Raw genomic sequence first — 16,485 nt, 5'->3', positions numbered from 1 at the left:
TACACAAGCCTGTAATATATTACAGGGATTTTAATATTTATGGAAAGTTCACATGGTGTCCGTTTGTCTCGTAGGTGCGTGTGAATCAGGAGGACTCGCCCGGTGACGGTGTGGAGAACTCTCCGGAACAACAGGAGGCTCTTTCTAAAGAACCACGCAGCCAGACGTCTGAGCACCGAGAGCAGATGAGGGCTAACGTGGTCCAGGAGATCATGAACACCGAGCGCGTCTACATCAAACACCTCCGAGACATCTGTGAGGTGAGCTGCTCTCACGCCACACTTTAATTCTACCTCATTATGTTTCATCGTGTTTTTATGTACATGATCAACATTACAAGCATCTCTAGGATGAAGATTCTGAATGAATTGTTTAATGTTCACAAGCCATGCCAAATTTCCACGTACAGCCCAGTGTAAAAGTCTGCACACCTTCGACGTCTTTTTTTTTTTTAATAACAATAAGACTTCATTTAATTATTTTATTCATCTGATTTCTCCTTGTAAAATAATTCCTAGGACGTATTTGGACATCCCATCATTTTAGTACGGTATTAAAATACACTTTAATGTATTACACAACGTACCGAGTGTATACTGTACATTTCCGACACTATTTTGTATCTGAACCGATTTAAAGGCCACGCCCACAAGCAACAACAATCTAAATAGGAGGTCAATACACACCCTCTCAAAAACGGCTCCATTTGATAGCTTCTTGTTCCACGATGCTTCACAAACACACACTACACACTACTTTCATTAGTCAAAGTAAAATGAACGGTTTTTGAATGATAATGTGTTCTAAAGTGGACATTTTTTTTAATTCAATTTCCATTGTCTCAAAGCAGTTTTACAGAAAAGAGAGAAATAAATAAATAAATAAATAAATAAATAGATAATACTAAGCAGAAGAAAAAATAAAGATAAAAATAAATGAATTCATTTATACAATTAAAGTATAAAATTCATTTAAAAATATGAACTTAAAATTTAAAAGTTTGCCTTTTCACTTTGCATCTATAATCTTCTCCAGGATTTTGAGTTCCTCTGCAAAGCTCTTCAGTTCTCTTAGCTGTGATACATCAGCTGTTCAGTAAAATCGTGTGTTATTATTTAAATAGTATCAGTAGTAATAACAGGCCTCGTTGTCGTAGCTCTGTCCCGGAAAGTCTTGGTTCGTTACTACAATAAGCACATTTTTAACATGATAACACGGTGACTCAGGACTCAGTGGAGGGATTTGCATTTCTTTATCTAAAACCCTCATTGTGTCTAATCCTTCCCCGATAAAAGAATCACAGCAGGATTCTTTCTCACTGTGCGTTTTTCACATCGAGCTCCATGTGTGGTTTTTTGTGGTTCTCACTGCTGCCCCCTGAAGGAAAGAATATTCGATCCGTCATAGGATACTTCCTTCTTTCTTCAGTGACAGGGTTTTTCTTTCTCTCTCTCTCTCTCTCTCTCTCTCTCTCTCTCTCTCTCTCTCTCTCTCTCTCTCTCTGTGTGTTCAGGGATATATTCGTCAGTGCAGGAAACACCCAGGCATGTTCACAGACACCCAACTCAAGACCATCTTCAGCAACATCGAAGAGATCTACAAATTCCAACGAAAGTTCCTGAAGGATCTAGAAAGAAATTATGACAAAGAAAACCCTCATCTGAGTGAGATTGGGTCGTGCTTCCTTCAACAGGTACATCTGTTTATAAAAGTTTCTTTATATAGAAAGAGAGAGAAAAAGGGAAGCCGGTGAGTGTGAAGGAACGACAGTTTCTTTAACATTTTATTAAATGATTAACATTAGATGTTATAAACTGTAGTATCCAGGTCTGCTCAGTGTAAATAAGACTGTTAAGGCTGTGGATGTTTTGGATGTTTGTTCTGCTTCGCTTTAACACCCGATTCTCTTTCTCACACATTCCGTCGTCTCCGTCAGGGTGAAGGTTTCTCCATATACTCGGAGTATTGTAACACACACCCGGCGGCGTGCACAGAGCTGCACCGACTGATGAAGCAGGGACGTTATAAACACTTCTTCGAGGCCTGTCGCCTCCTGCAGCAGATGATTGACATCTCCATCGCTGGCTTCCTGCTCACGCCTGTGCAGAAGATCTGCAAATACCCACTTCAGCTGGGCGAGCTGCTCAAATACACACCGAAAGGCCACAGGTAACACACACACACACACACACACACACACACGCACACACGCACAGCTGCATTAACAAATATACGTCATTTCAGACAAAAGATATCATTTTAAATGTTTTTTTCAAAATTAAGTTTTATTTAGGATTCCATGCGCTTATAGTTTGCATTTTAGTGCTTTATATAATGACAACATAACAAAATGATTCACAGGAAACATGAATATTCTAACAAGCTTTTCTTATAGACCGATACACACGGTGAATTATTTATCACATTATTAACAGCCTTATTATCGTCTGCTTTTATTGCATGAATCATTAACATGCTCGTTTCAGTGACTACGCCGGAGTGTGTAAAGCCCATGAGGCGATGAAGAACGTGGCCAGTCTGATCAACGAGAGGAAGAGGAGGCTGGAGAGCATCGACACCATCGCTCACTGGCAGGAGGCCATCGTTCACTGGGAGGTGAGGACGGAGCGCCGATCTCCGCTGTTGTCTCAGCTGCACTTCAGCATGACGGAGTCACTCAACTGTACAACTTTTCACACTCTGGTCGACACGTGTTTGGAAAAAAATACGGTCGAAAAGGTCAAACACGACTTCAGTGTAGTTTAAGGGGCGAGTTTTTTTTAAAACATGGTTTAAAGTCAGGCAGCTACATGGAATTAAGAAGAAAATTATCACAAATATTTGGAGTTTGTTTCTCACACACACACACACACACACACACACACACACACACACACACACACACACACACACACACACTGAGGCTCGTTAGATAAGGAACTAAAGATTCTTAGCTTCCTAAAATGTTTTACTTGAAGCTGTCTGATAGGAAAACCTATCGTGTACTATATAAATAAATTATGTAATAAATATCATTGTAAATTAAAAAAAAATTATATATATATATATATATATATATATATATATATATATATATATATATATATATATATATATATATATATATAAAATCAATCAAGAATTATTCCCCAGTGTAGGTTCAGCCATGTACACCCTCAGCTCAATACCCGTGCTTTCCACCAGGGGGCAACCTTACTGAGAAACAATACATTACATTGCTGAATAATGTACATGGATCACAGTGATTTCTTGCTGTCAGTGATTTTAATACAGTTATTACAATTGTAATCAAAATATTTTCTATTATTTATTTATTATTGTTTCTATTAAACAATTTATTTATAAAATATTTATTACTTTATAAAATAACTGTCATGCTCTGCTTGTGTTTTTCGTCAGGGTGAAGATGTGCTATCCCGGAGCTCAGAGCTTATTCATTCAGGTGAGCTGACGCGTGTGGTTCGTGCCGGGAAGACGCAGCAACGCAGCTGCTTCCTGTTCGACCACCAGCTGGTCTTCTGTAAAAAGGACGTCCTGTGGCGGGACCTTCTGCACTACCGTGGACGCCTTAGCACAGACATCTTGGTACCTCTGGATCTGCCTGACGGGCGTCATCAGGACCTGGGAACGCTGAGAAACGCCGTCGCCCTGCGTAACCACGACACACTGGAGGTGTTGTGTGTGCTGAGCTGTAGGAAAGCCCAGGACAAGCAGCTGTGGCTGGAGGCTTTCAGTCGAGAACGCAGACGTGTGAAAGAGGACCAGGAGATGGGTGAGTCTCAAGGCTTTGCCTCTGTCTCTTACAGTGCCAGAGAAAAAAAGGCAGAGAAAGGTCTATGACCATTTATATATATATTTTTAATTTTAATTTTTATATATTTATTATTAGGCTTAACCCATATGAACATCCTCTATACACATCAATGTGTAAGATGTACTGAACAATAAAAATGATGATGTTGTGATAGAAATAATATAAGGAACCATGTGGTGATGTAACAAACTGCTTCATCTCTCTCACAGGAATGGAGATTAGTGAAACCCAAAGGAAGCAAGCGATTCAAAATGCCAGAAAATCCAAGCAGGGCAAAATTAAAAGTAAGAGCAGTTTTTATAGAAAAAAAAACTTAGCTATAATTAGCTAATGTGAGCTAACATTAATTCTGTATGCGTGTGTGTGTGTGTGTGTGTGTGTGTGTGTGTGTGTGTGTGTGTGTGTGTGTGTGTGTGTGTGTGTGTGTGTGTGTGTGTTTGTTTTCCCAGATATAAAATACGCAGGTCACCCAGTGTCTCATCACCACCAACCCTTACACCCTGTCCACCAGCGCCACATCACTGTACCCACCAGTGTCCCCCAGCAGCAGGTCTTTTCTTTAGCAGAACCCAAGAGGAAACCTGCACATCTGTGGTACACGTTCACGCGCAACGCTCTTTTCCGGAAATGAACCAGAAAAATAAAAACTTTTATAAATATACTTTAAACGACGATATGAAGAAGTTCCTCGTACGGTCCCGGTGCCGATGTGAAGGACGAAGGAAAACAAAAATGAAGGAAGTCTGTGTGTGTGTGTGTGTGTGTGTGTGTGTGTGTGTGTGTGTGTGTGTGTGTGTGTGTGTGTGTTTGGTACCAAAATTGTTGATAGTCTATATGTCTTTGTGTTGCTGGTGTGGTAACGGTGCTGCTTGTATAAGATTTTGTATCGTTCTGTTCACCACATCACCGTATGTTAAAAGCGACAACGTTGTGTATTCATCAGGCTTGTTGTTTAATTTTATAAAGGTAAGGCTGGAACCTTTTTTAAAAAGTTAGTCCTAACTTTAGAAAAGTCAGACACTGCACTAATAAACTCATGTTCTGTAAATAAACACATAGAAAAAGAAACGTACACCTGCGTATAAACCTACTGTGACTTTACTGTGTTGTTTACTCATGCACACGTTTTTCTGCACGTTTTCTACACATTAATTAATCACGAATGGTCTTGATCACCCCAGACATCCCGGGTTCTTCTGTTTATCTGTAGAGATACTGGACATTTAACACGTCCATCCCCGGAACCAATAGAACAGACTGAAAGTACAGGTCATGCAGGATTTTTTTTTTTTTGCCTAGTCCTACCCTCCTCTATGGGAATATAGACCACATTTGACAAAACATGATAAAACGGCCTTCCGGTGGAGATTAGATGGATATGCAGAGGACACTTCACTGTTTTCTTGCACATCGGGGAACTCTTGTGAAGAATATGTGACGCAATGCCCTATAGGAATATGCCCCTATACACCAGAAAGCACAACGACGTGCCCTTTAGATTGACCATGCAGTGATACATGATACAGAGGGCAGTTTGTTGTGTTTCCTTGCACATAGGGGCACCTTGGTGGAGATTATATGATCTCTATATCAGCCCTACATGATGAAGTGCTTGCTAGGATTTATCCTGTTTAATCCCCTCTGATCACAGAAGATAAATAAAAAAGTTCCTTCCTGGCTGTAAGAACACAGAGACGTCTGCTGCTCTGAACTGAACGGATCTCTCAGATAACAGACTTAAAGAAACAGGAGCTCAGCAGGTGAGGATAAAATTACACGCGTTGACCGGATGCTCAGAAACGCCGCTCAACTGCATGTACACACGTGCTGCCGGTGGGATCAGCAGGCGGACATGGCGGATATGAGCTCCTTATTCTTATTCATTTGGTAGAAGAAGCTTAAGGTTTGAGGAATGTACCGGAGGCATGGAGGCGCGTGGAGACAGCAGTCAGGGGAGCGACGATGATGCGCCACCGGAGGACCGTATCAGCGTGAGTCACTTTATTAAGTGTCAGGGCTTCTCTTCTCTCTTCTTCTCTTCTCTTCTCTTCTCTTCTCTTCTCTTCTCTTCTCTGTTCTTCTCTTCTCTGTTCTTCTCTTCTCTTCTCTACCAATAATATTCTCTTTTCTTTTCTGTTCTGTTCTTCTCTTCTCTACCAATAATATTCTCTTTTCTTTTCTGTTCTGTTCTTCTCTTTTCTTCTCTTCTCTACCAATAATCTCTTTTCTTTTCTCTTTTTTCTTTTCTTCTCTTTTCTCCTCTTCTCGTCTATTCTCTTCTCTACCAATAATCTCTTTTCTTTTCTCTTTTTTCTTTTCTTCTCTTTTCTCCTCTTCTCGTCTATTCTCTTCTCTACCAATAATCTCTTCTCTTTTCTGTTCTGTTATGTTCTTCTCTTCTCTACTCTTCTCTAACAATAATACAGCATTCTCTTTTCTTTTCTGTTCTGTTCTTTTGTTCTCTTCTCTTCTCTACCAATAATCTCTTCTCTTTTCTGTTCTTTTGTTCTCTTCTCTACCACTGATATTCTCTTTTCATATCTGTTCTTCTCTTTTCTACCAATAATATTCTCTTTTCTTTTCTGTTCTGTTCTGTTCTTCTCTTTTCTTCTCTTCTCTAACAATAATCTCTTTTCTTTTCTTCCCTTTTCTTTTCTCTTTTTTCTTTTCTTCTCTTTTCTCCTCTTCACTTCTCTTCTCTACTCTATCAATAATATTCACTTACTGTATCTCTACTTCTCTTCTCTCGTCTTCTATATCAGTAATATTCTCTTCTCTCTACTTCTTTTCTCTACTCTCTCAGAAATAAAGAAATTGCCTGCTTTTGCACTTGCGTGTTTTGACCATAAATTACTTTTAGAGAAGGGAAATTATCATTATTTTCTAATCCAGTCTCCGGTAGCACCCAGGTGAGGGTGAGGATATTTTTTTATTTAAAATGTATAATTTCTATACAGAATCGATAAATTTCAGTAAAAATGCACAAACCACACAAACAATCAATCAAATGAGTGATATCTAAAGATTTCCCAGCACCTGTAAGTGATTTTCACCCCCACATTGTGCCATATGAGCAAACACTCATTGCAGTTCCTCCTGAGAGGTTTTTATACCATTAAGCAGCGGTCCTCGGTTAGCTCATTGTAAGTAAGTAAGTAAAACGAGGGGATGAGATGACATGACATGAATAATGAATGTTCACTGAAACGCCATAAGGCTGAACAGGTTAACTCATACACACAGCAGTGAGAGAAACACAGTGGGGGAAGTTTTCCACCAGGAACCTGGGGACCGGTCCTCACTTCTACATTACACACAAAACCACTGCTTTTAACAGCAAAAAGTCTAAACATGTCCACAATAACAACATTTACATTTTTACTCAGAATGAAGTGAACAGAATACATCGCATACCTAACAAAGTAATAAATAAATAGATAAAAAAAAATAATTGTTTGTATCTCTACAGCTAAATATTTAGCTCCTAAACACATTTTACACAAATATAAATATAAGAAGTAATGATTACAGATATTCATGCATCTGTAAAGGAAAAATACATATATAATATGAAGAAGACTGTAATAAACTTTAAAATATTTTTTGCAAGATTTATTAAACATGGTTGAGAAAAACATCTGGTGGTTTTCATGGTGAGGTTGATGGATTTAACTCGTTACCTCGTTATTGTGTAAATACGGTTTGATTTAGAATACAAAATCTGTTTTGAATCAGATTGAGTTTGTGTGTGTGTGTGTGTGTGTGTGTGTGTGTGTGTGTGTGTGTGTGTGTCAGAGGTTAGAGTTTTGGGTTAACACAGACAGTGTGGATTGGTGCAGCTCTTTCTTATCATTGTCACATATCACAATAGCGGCGGTTGGAATTACCGGTTCATCTCTCTCAAAGTCTGAAAGGGATCTAACTGGGTTACTCTGTCTGCCAGTAACATCCACCGCTAACTTCTACCTGTAGCATCCACTGCTAACATCTACCAGTAACATCCACCGCTAACATCCACTGCTAACATCTACCAGTAACATCCACCGCTAACATCCACTGCTAACATCTACCAGTAACATCCACCGCTAACTTCTACCAGTAACATCTACCGCTAACATCCACCGCTAACATCTACCAGTAACATCCACCGCTAACATCCACCGCTAACATCTACCAGTAACATCCACCGCTAACACCTACCAGTAACATCTATAGCTGAAATCTACCAGTAAGATTACCCAATAACATCCACCCTTAAAATATACCATTAACATCTACCACTAATATCTACCAGTAACATCCACCGCTAACATCTACCAGTAACATCCACCGCTAACACCTACCAGTAACATCTATTGCTGAAATCTACCAGTAAGATTACCCAATAACATCCACCCTTAAAATATACCATTAACATCTACCGCTAACATCTTCCAGTAACGTCTACCAGTAACATCCACCTCTAACATCCACTGCTAACATCTGCCACTAACATCCACCGCTAACATCCACTGCTATCATCTACTAGTAACATCTACCACTAACATCCACCGCTAACATCCACTATCATCTACTAGTAACATCTACCACTAACATCCACCGCTAACATCCAATGCCAACATCCACCGATAACATTTACCACTAACATCCACTGCTAACATCTATCATTAACATCCATTGCTAACATCTACCACTATCACCTTTAACTAACATCTACTCCTAAACATCTACGCTTAACATTACTCAATAACATCTAACACTAAACATCTACCACTAAATATCTACCACTAAGACTTCTCACTAACATGGACCATTAACATCTAGTACTGAATGCAGGAGATTTACTCTAGACCGAGTAGGAACATAGATAGCAGCGTCCTACATCTTCTGTGTAGTTATGTTCTGAAAAATGTAAACTGCTTTAATGAATTTCTTCTCTGTATGAAGTTCTAATTGTAGTCAAGTTCACATGGTTGCAGTCTTGAAGTTGTATGTGTGTGATGTAACGTGTTGGCTACAGGTGAAGGATGTGTCCGTGGAGGTGGCCACGGTGGACGCTATGCTCGATAAGCTGTGTAAGAAATACAGCAGACGCAGGAGGAGAGCAAAGAAGGTGAAGAAAGCGAAGAAGAAGCCGCTGGTGAACCTGCAGCACCTGGTCCTGATTATTACAGTGGTGGTGTTTGTCATCGTGGTGATCATGTGGTCACTTCTGTGGGTTTTCACATGTAAGTGTAACACACAATGAGTTCACAGGGTACAGGGTTCACGTCTTAGCGTATAACGGAAGGAAAGTCATGCATTAATTCTTCGGTCGTTTTGTTAAATATTGTCGTTTTTATTTTACAGTTCGGAGAGAAAGCAACAGCGGTGTGTACTTCGCTGGGATGTTCCGCGTTGCCAATGTGGAGTTCATACCAGAGTACCGGTACGCAGACTCCACCGAATTTGTTTCCATGGCAAATCAGATCCAACATGTGGTAAGTGAATAACGACTTACTATATAACATGCTGTGAAGAAGCAGAGTCATTGTTAACCACCACAACGTTGATTATTTTCTCACTACAGCATGTCCTGAAGTGTTGAATTCCTCTTTACCTACAGCGGTTTATAGATTTATAGAACTAATGATTCAATTTAAGTAAAATCAATTCAGTTTTATTTCTATAGCACTTTCAGCCATGGAGATCAATAGATATCTTACCAGCATCTCTTTTTTATCTCTTGAAAACTTTTACAAAGTGCTGACACTTTTAATCCGTCCGTAACTAAACGTCCGAGCTGTTACTATGGAAACGATGATCTATTAGATAGAGTGCATTGATATACACCAATGTATATGAAAGATTTCTGTCAGCGCTGCTGTTAGAGAACACGAATCGCTCTTCTGACCAGTCAGAATCAAGAAATCAACAATGCTGTCGTATGTTCACGCTAAACTTCCGTTCTCCTGTTTTCAACAAAGGTAAGCAAAGTTTACAGATCGTCATCGGTATCGAAGCTCTACAAACACACCGTCATCTCCGACCTGAGGTACTGCCATCATCACATATCACCTTTCACCATATAGTTTTTATTGTTAGCTAAGACTTTCAGCCTTTTAGCATTTACCGTATGCTACATTAGCCTTGTATTTTTAATCACAAGCTATATCGGCCTATATGTTTGCTACGTTAGCCTTGTAGCATTTATTTTTTAGCTGCATTGACCTTCTAATGTTTATTGTGATATCCTTTAGTTTTCATTGATACTAACAGTGATACTACTGATATTAGCATTTTGTTTTCCTTGTTAGCTTTGTTTGTTTATTATATTTTATTTTGTTTATTTGATTTATGTATGTTAGCTTTGAAATGTTTTATTTTTGTATACATTAGCGTTGTATTTTTCTTTGTCAGCTACATTAGCCCCATAGCTCTAGCGCAGAAATAAAGAAATTTATACACCAAACATGTCTTGCCTGATCGATTAGCTTATGATAGGTGAAAGAGTAAATAGCTGTATGATCTAAAAATTCACCTGAAGTGTTCCTTTAATTTTCTAGAAAAAGGAAAAAATGGAAGTGAAGTCAGGAAGTGTCGAATTCATACGTTTTGTAAGGAAACCTGGCAGCTGTGCTGTGTTCTCTGTCTCTCCCTCCTCAGTAACAATGATAAAGGTGGTGTACTGGTGCATTTCTGGATGATCTTTGTGGTGCCAAGGCTGAAGACTCCAGCGGTGTGTGAGGAGTGTGTTAGTGCGGTCCTCAGAGACTCGGTGCTCACGTCCCTGAAGAACAGATCGTCTGTGGGCTTCCTGCTAGGGCTCCCAGTGGACATCGACTCCATCTACGTCAACAGTAAGATAATAAAAGAAAATAATTACCAATAAGAGAAAACATTTATTAACAGACCTCTCAGGGTTACGTTTCCTTCATAATCCACTTAATACTTAAATAAATACTAAATACTAAATAATACTTAATACTAAAAAAACTAAAAGTAAACTTTTTTCTCCGTAGTTGCTCAGCGCTCAGATTACACATCCATCGCTGCAGGTAATGCTTTCGGGGGTTTGATTGGTTTGAATCACATGTGCTTCACATCCCTGGGCCCTGAGCTCACACTCACACTCCTCTGTGTCAGGCTCTGAGTGTGTGGATAAGCTGTACGCAGGCCTCCCGGATGTGAGAGTCCCTCTGAATGTTTTTTCATCTTGGGGGGGTCTGAGCTGCCACGTCAAGCTCACGTCTGCTCCGGGCACCATCATCCGGCTCACGGTGAACAGCCTGGACATCGAGCCCAGTGACTGCATACACGACGCGCTCAGTGTGTATGACGCACTGCTGCCTATGAGAGCCAAATCCTTACACAGGTTTGTGGTTAAATAATCATGACAATATAGGAACTGTAGCAGCTGCATTAATATGTAACAGTAGCTGGTAGCAGGTGATGGCGATCATCCTGGATACACTAATAATTTTCTCCCCTATAGGTTGTGTGAGGTAGTGCGGGATCCAGTATCTCTCGTCTCCACCTCTAACGTCATGCTGCTCTCCTTCAGACTCACACAAGGCAACAAGAGCTTCCGAGGATTCTTCCAGGCTGTTCCTGAAGAGGGTGTGTGTGTGTGTGTGTGTGTGTGTGTGTGTGTGTGTGTGTGTGTGTGTGTGTGTGTGTCTAGAGATTTATTTTATACATCATATACGTACATCATACATTAAATTCTAGAGCTTGTGTCTTATTGTTTATCTCTTTGATATCTCAACAGAGTGTCTGAGTGTTATAGAGATTCCAGCAGCTCTCAGTGACACAGGTGAAATGACCAGTCCGTTTTACCCCAGCCTTCTGCCCCCGCTGTGCTCCTGCACCTGGAGGTTTCAGGTGTGCCACCACACTCAGTATTTTATTAGATGAAACAGTTTCTATGATGTATGATGTTAGTGTTAGATAAGCCTGAGGTCACTGGACTCGTTTTAGACCCGCAGCACTTCTCTCGGCGTGGCTCTGAAGTTTCAGAACTACGTCCTGTCATTGAAAGACCTGACTCCGTGCGAACACGGCTGGTGGAAGGTCAATGAGATCATGTGAGTGATCGTACATTCGGTTGGAATATAATGCTGACAGAATGTGAGCTGAGTGTGATAACCGTGGGGGTGTTTTTCTCCATCGTCCTGTGATCCTGCAGATACTGCGGCCGCTACGTGAGTCACATGACCGTTTTCCGCATTCCTGAGAGAAGTGTTGAGGTGGTGTTTCGCTGCAGCTCCCGCAGCTCCGAGTTGCCATTCACCGCCACCTACAGCAGCTTCAACATCACTCAACGTGAGAGCAATGCTGCCCTCGGATGGCAGTGGAACTTATTACAATCTGACATCTGAAATCTGTGTGATATTTATTACATACAGTCAATTTTTTATAGTACGTATAATTGTAGCTGAAATTCTTCCACGTTGTTATTGTTTTTTGTTTTGTTTTGTTTTTTTATCCAGCGTGTCCTGAAGGTCACTTCCTGTGTGCCACGGGGTTGTGTGTGGAAAAGGAACGGCGATGTGATGGTCTGGATGACTGTCAGGATGAGAGCGATGAAGTTTTCTGTTGTATGTCAACTATCAGTAAATAAACTGTGTGTCTGTGAGTGGGGGGGTTAAGTGGGTAAGTGGGTGTGTCTGTGGGTGTGTCTGTATGTGTGTCTGTGTGTGAGGGTAAGTGTGTGTGTGTGGGGGGGGTTATGTGTGAGGGTTTGTGTGTGGGTGGGGGGGTTGTGTGTGTGTGTGTGTGTGTGTGTGTGTGTGTGTGTGTGTGTGTGTGTGTGTGTGTGTGTCTGTGTGCGTGGAGGGGTTTGTGTGTGTATGTGTGTGTGTGTGTGTGTGTATGTCTTTGTGTGTGTGTGTGTGTGTGATAAACCTGTTCATGAAGGAAAAATAAAGTAAGAAAAAGTGTTTGTTGTTTTTGTTTCTAGACTTTGCAACAATCTTCCTTCGAGCATAAAATCGGTTCATTTTCACAACAAGGCTTTCTTTCAGAATTTCCCCCAGACATCTTCTACTCTACAACTTTGTGGTAACAGAAACATAATAAATCGTCTCTTTTTAAATTCTCAGCCAAACCCTTTAAGAACTGCGGCGGCCCGACTGCTCTTCATCCTCTTTATGTATGCGATGGAGAGAACGATTGTCCTAATGGTCGAGATGAAACCAATTGCACTGAAGGTACAATACGATGTCTTCAACTGTACACACACTTAAACACACACGCCTACATCTGCAATATTTGGTATTCATTCTCTTTTGAGCATCTCTGGGAAATACACGCAAATCTTCTGAACCTGCTACACCGACCTTGCTGTCAATCCCAGACGGTTGAACGTGAGATGATGATATTTTACCGTTGTGTTTGTGAGTTGTCGGTCTGACAGAAAGCTCCCTGCTCTACAGAGACCGGCTGCTCTGAGATGTGGTATCGGTGCAGCAACGGAGCGTGTATCCTAAAGAAAAATGCAAAGTGTGACGGATTTCACGACTGTCTCGACCACAGCGACGAGAAGGACTGCGGTGAGTTTTAACAATCGTTTGGCCTTCACATAACCCCAAACCCTTTACTTCTGACATAACCGTGTTTGTTTATTTAAACTTTCCAGTCGAGTCGTTGTAATTGAGAAAGCCATTTGGTCGACTCGGATTTCAGTCGGAGTTCGGCCGATTAATGTTCTGATCTTCTGTGCTGGAAAGCTGCCCACACACTTCATTTCTAAGCAATGTTATCGTTAGCACCAGGACTCACCTCCCATCTCGGTGAGGCTTCCATGAGGACATTGTTAGTCTGAGCTCCATGTCCATTCGGTACGAGTTCAAGTGCAGTGCAATGAACCTGCTGTGTTAATTGCAGTGTGTGTTGGCGGTGATTTTGGGGGGAGGTTTGAGATGACAACTCTGGGCTTTGATCGCTGCTCCGCCTGTGTGGGTTTAATAAGACGGTGAACTTCAGGACCGTGACTGTCTGTCAGCTTCTCAAACTGAAAGCAGAAATTAGTTTTTCTTTTGATGAATGTTCATTAAAACAACAAAGAAAAAAAATTTCTGAATGTAAGATTTAATAACTTTTATATTCGTCATTTTTTCCTTTTTATGACTTTCTTAAAGATCAAACTCGTTTATGATGATTTTTTTTAGTTATTGTTGCTAAGTTGCAGCTAAATTCTGATTTATATATTTTATATATTACTAGTAGTTTTAAATCTGACTTATGATGTTATTATGATGTTATTATGATGTTATTATGCAGCTTCAACAATGCTATATTCATGACATTGTATTTTATTTATTTATTTATTTATTTATTTATTTATTTATTTATTTATTTATATCTTTTTATCGGGTCATTACTCTTCTATACAGTGTCGATTAGACGTTTAAACATGGAGGCTGGAAATCGGAGACGCCGTGTAGCTGTAATTACAACACGACTCATTATGAAAGTGGCGTGACGCAGTGGGGCTTTGAATAAACAGCGGACATTTTCACTTTAGTGGTCAATAAATATAAGTCTAATATTAAGCTTGAATTTTTGTATTATATTAATCTTTGTGATATTAAACTTTTTTTGTATTATGTTTCTTATGTTCTATAAAACTGCTTTAGACAACGTCCATTGTTAAAAGCGCTATACAAATAAAATTGAATCGAAATTGAATTGAATCAATCAAAAAGACAAGAAAAAAGGCACAGTAGGACTACATCCTTATGTTCATCAAGAAATCTAGATTCTTAGGAGATCCAAATCATAATTGCCCTAAATGCCCCATCTAGTGCTCCAGTAACTCGTATAATCTCAGAAGAACAGTTTGCATGGTTCACATGAGTATAATGAAAAGTGATTGGCTCCTGCATTTTATGATGTAATAACTCCTAGGACCGTCAGAGACTACAACAGAGAATATTTTTTACACTCTGAACAATCTAATAGTTCTCTTTTAAATAAATGTATTCCAAATAAAAACGCTTCACCGTTAGCCTCGTACTGTGATCGCCTCAGATTCCATAAAAGATTTCATTCCTGTCTGTGATGTAAGCGTAACGATGCATGATCTATGTTATAGCCTGTGGTCAGTCCATGCCTGTTAAACGTGTGATGGACAGCGCAGCTCCTCAGGAGCGAGTGGTGGGTGGAGTCAATGCTGTAGAAGGGGAGTGGCCATGGCAGGTCAGTTTGCATTTCTCGGGTCATCTGTACTGCGGTGCCTCGGTTATCACCAGCGAGTGGCTCATCTCTGCTGCACATTGCTTTAGCAAAGAGAGGTAAGATCAGGGAAACACACATTCCTTATGCATTTGGAAACTGACACAGTCTGGATGATTAGTAGCATGTGTAACAGACTTTTAAGTAGGTTTGTAAGACTATTATTCTATCTAAACTGCTTTTACTTTTATCCTTCGCCAGACTCTCAGATCCTCGGCAGTGGATAGCTTACCTGGGCATGTTGACTCAGGGCAGTGCTAAGCATGTAGCGGAGATCCGCCGTATCGTGGTTCATGAGTACTACAACCCTCGTAACTTTGACTATGACATCGCTCTTCTGCAGCTCAGGAAGCCGTGGCCCAGCAGCCTGACCGCCTTTATCCAGCCTGTTTGCCTCCCGGCCACATCACAGACCCTCACCGAGAAACACCGATGCTGGGTGACTGGCTGGGGCTACCGCTCCGAACAGGGTGAGACATGACACTGGATGAAGACAAAGATGATTTTCCTTTTAGGTGTTTAAACCCAGATTATTTTTAATAACCCTGTTCCAGCACACAGCTCTCTGCACCTATTATAAATTTCATCATATTTTTTTCCCACTTATATTCACACTAAAATCCAACGTCTGTCATTTTTAAACACTTTTAACGTATGACTACATGCTCAGGCATACAGAGAGAAAAAAAGATAAAGGTTATAAATAATATACATTATTTTGTCTTTGTGAAACTCCATCCTTCCATCACTGAGTAAAGAAAATCTTAAGATTAGTTTCACATAAAAGGTTCCTCTATAGGGATTAAAATTGAGTGTGATTTTAATCCACTGATAATGCAGTGGATTAAAGCAGTGATGTATTGAATAATAGTATTTAGGAAGAAAATAGTCAAGGTGTCCCTCTTTGGCATTTTCCTCAGATAAGGTCCTACCCACAGTGCTGCAGAAGGCAGAGGTACGTGTCCTGAGTCAGAGCGAGTGTAAGAGGGCATATGGTCCGGTCTCTCCCCGCATGCTGTGTGCAGGACTACCCAATGGAGAGCGAGATGCCTGCCGGGTCAGTGCAAATAAACCATAAAGTTTGTCTCAAAGTTCTGCAGCTGAGCTGAAAATCAGATTTTTTTAGGTCAGACTCACAAAATGTTCATTCTAATACTCCTGCACGCATCAAACTAGTTTGAATCCGACTCATTAAAAACATTCATGTCCTTGACTTCAAGTCTTACTCTGAGTCTTTATGTTCTTCTTTTGACTGCAGGGGGACTCGGGTGGTCCTCTGTCCTGCCAGGCCTCGGAAGGAGGACGCTGGTTTCTGACAGGGATCGTAAGCTGGGGGTCGGGCTGTGGCAGGCCTAACTTTCCTGGCGTGTACACCAGAGTGGCCAAGTTCATCAACTGGATCAACAGCCACATTTACAACTCATGATTAACCT

General features: G+C 40.5%; 2 protein-coding genes across 7 annotated transcripts in view; both read left to right on the top strand.

Annotated features, from left to right (window-relative positions):
- Window positions 1-4,907, top strand: part of spata13 (spermatogenesis associated 13) — a 20,889-nt gene extending 15,982 nt beyond the window's left edge. For all 6 annotated transcript variants that reach the window (XM_047808568.1, XM_047808565.1, XM_047808563.1 and 3 more), the window contains 7 exons: window positions 75-260; window positions 1,514-1,693; window positions 1,937-2,169; window positions 2,487-2,616; window positions 3,421-3,793; window positions 4,045-4,119; window positions 4,285-4,907. In XM_047808568.1, coding sequence (XP_047664524.1) covers window positions 75-260; window positions 1,514-1,693; window positions 1,937-2,169; window positions 2,487-2,616; window positions 3,421-3,793; window positions 4,045-4,119; window positions 4,285-4,466 — 1,359 coding nt within the window. In that variant the 3' untranslated portion in view covers window positions 4,467-4,907. The remainder of the gene's footprint in view (window positions 1-74; window positions 261-1,513; window positions 1,694-1,936; window positions 2,170-2,486; window positions 2,617-3,420; window positions 3,794-4,044; window positions 4,120-4,284) is intronic.
- A 142-nt stretch (window positions 4,908-5,049) lies between these two features.
- Window positions 5,050-16,484, top strand: tmprss7 (transmembrane serine protease 7). Its single transcript, XM_027173515.2, has 18 exons — window positions 5,050-5,826; window positions 8,856-9,063; window positions 9,185-9,315; window positions 9,802-9,869; window positions 10,481-10,674; window positions 10,837-10,872; window positions 10,961-11,189; window positions 11,310-11,434; window positions 11,586-11,698; window positions 11,795-11,901; window positions 12,003-12,139; window positions 12,307-12,414; window positions 12,919-13,026; window positions 13,252-13,368; window positions 14,913-15,111; window positions 15,254-15,522; window positions 15,973-16,109; window positions 16,311-16,484. The coding sequence occupies exons 1-18, from the start codon at window positions 5,761-5,763 to the stop codon at window positions 16,476-16,478; spliced, it is 2,520 nt and encodes an 839-aa protein (XP_027029316.1). The 5' UTR covers window positions 5,050-5,760; the 3' UTR covers window positions 16,479-16,484.
- The last annotated feature ends 1 nt before the right edge of the window (window position 16,485 follows it).

Source organism: Tachysurus fulvidraco, chromosome 25 (genome assembly GCF_022655615.1).
Source record: "Tachysurus fulvidraco isolate hzauxx_2018 chromosome 25, HZAU_PFXX_2.0, whole genome shotgun sequence".
Taxonomy (NCBI): Eukaryota; Metazoa; Chordata; class Actinopteri; order Siluriformes; family Bagridae; genus Tachysurus; species Tachysurus fulvidraco.
The sequence above is the reverse complement of the archived record's forward strand: the minus strand, read 5'-3'. Positions and strand labels throughout refer to the sequence as shown.

What these genes read in the sequence shown, in the direction of transcription:
- tmprss7 (XM_027173515.2), top strand. Translation starts at nt 5,761, where the DNA reads ATGGAGGCGCGTGGAGACAGCAGTCAGGGGAGCGACGATGATGCGCCA. An exon ending in CCAGGCTGTTCCTGAAGAGG is followed by an intron (nt 11,435 to 11,585) that starts GTGTGTGTGTGT and finishes ATATCTCAACAG; the next exon opens with AGTGTCTGAGTGTTATAGAG. An exon ending in CCTGCACCTGGAGGTTTCAG is followed by an intron (nt 11,699 to 11,794) that starts GTGTGCCACCAC and finishes GACTCGTTTTAG; the next exon opens with ACCCGCAGCACTTCTCTCGG.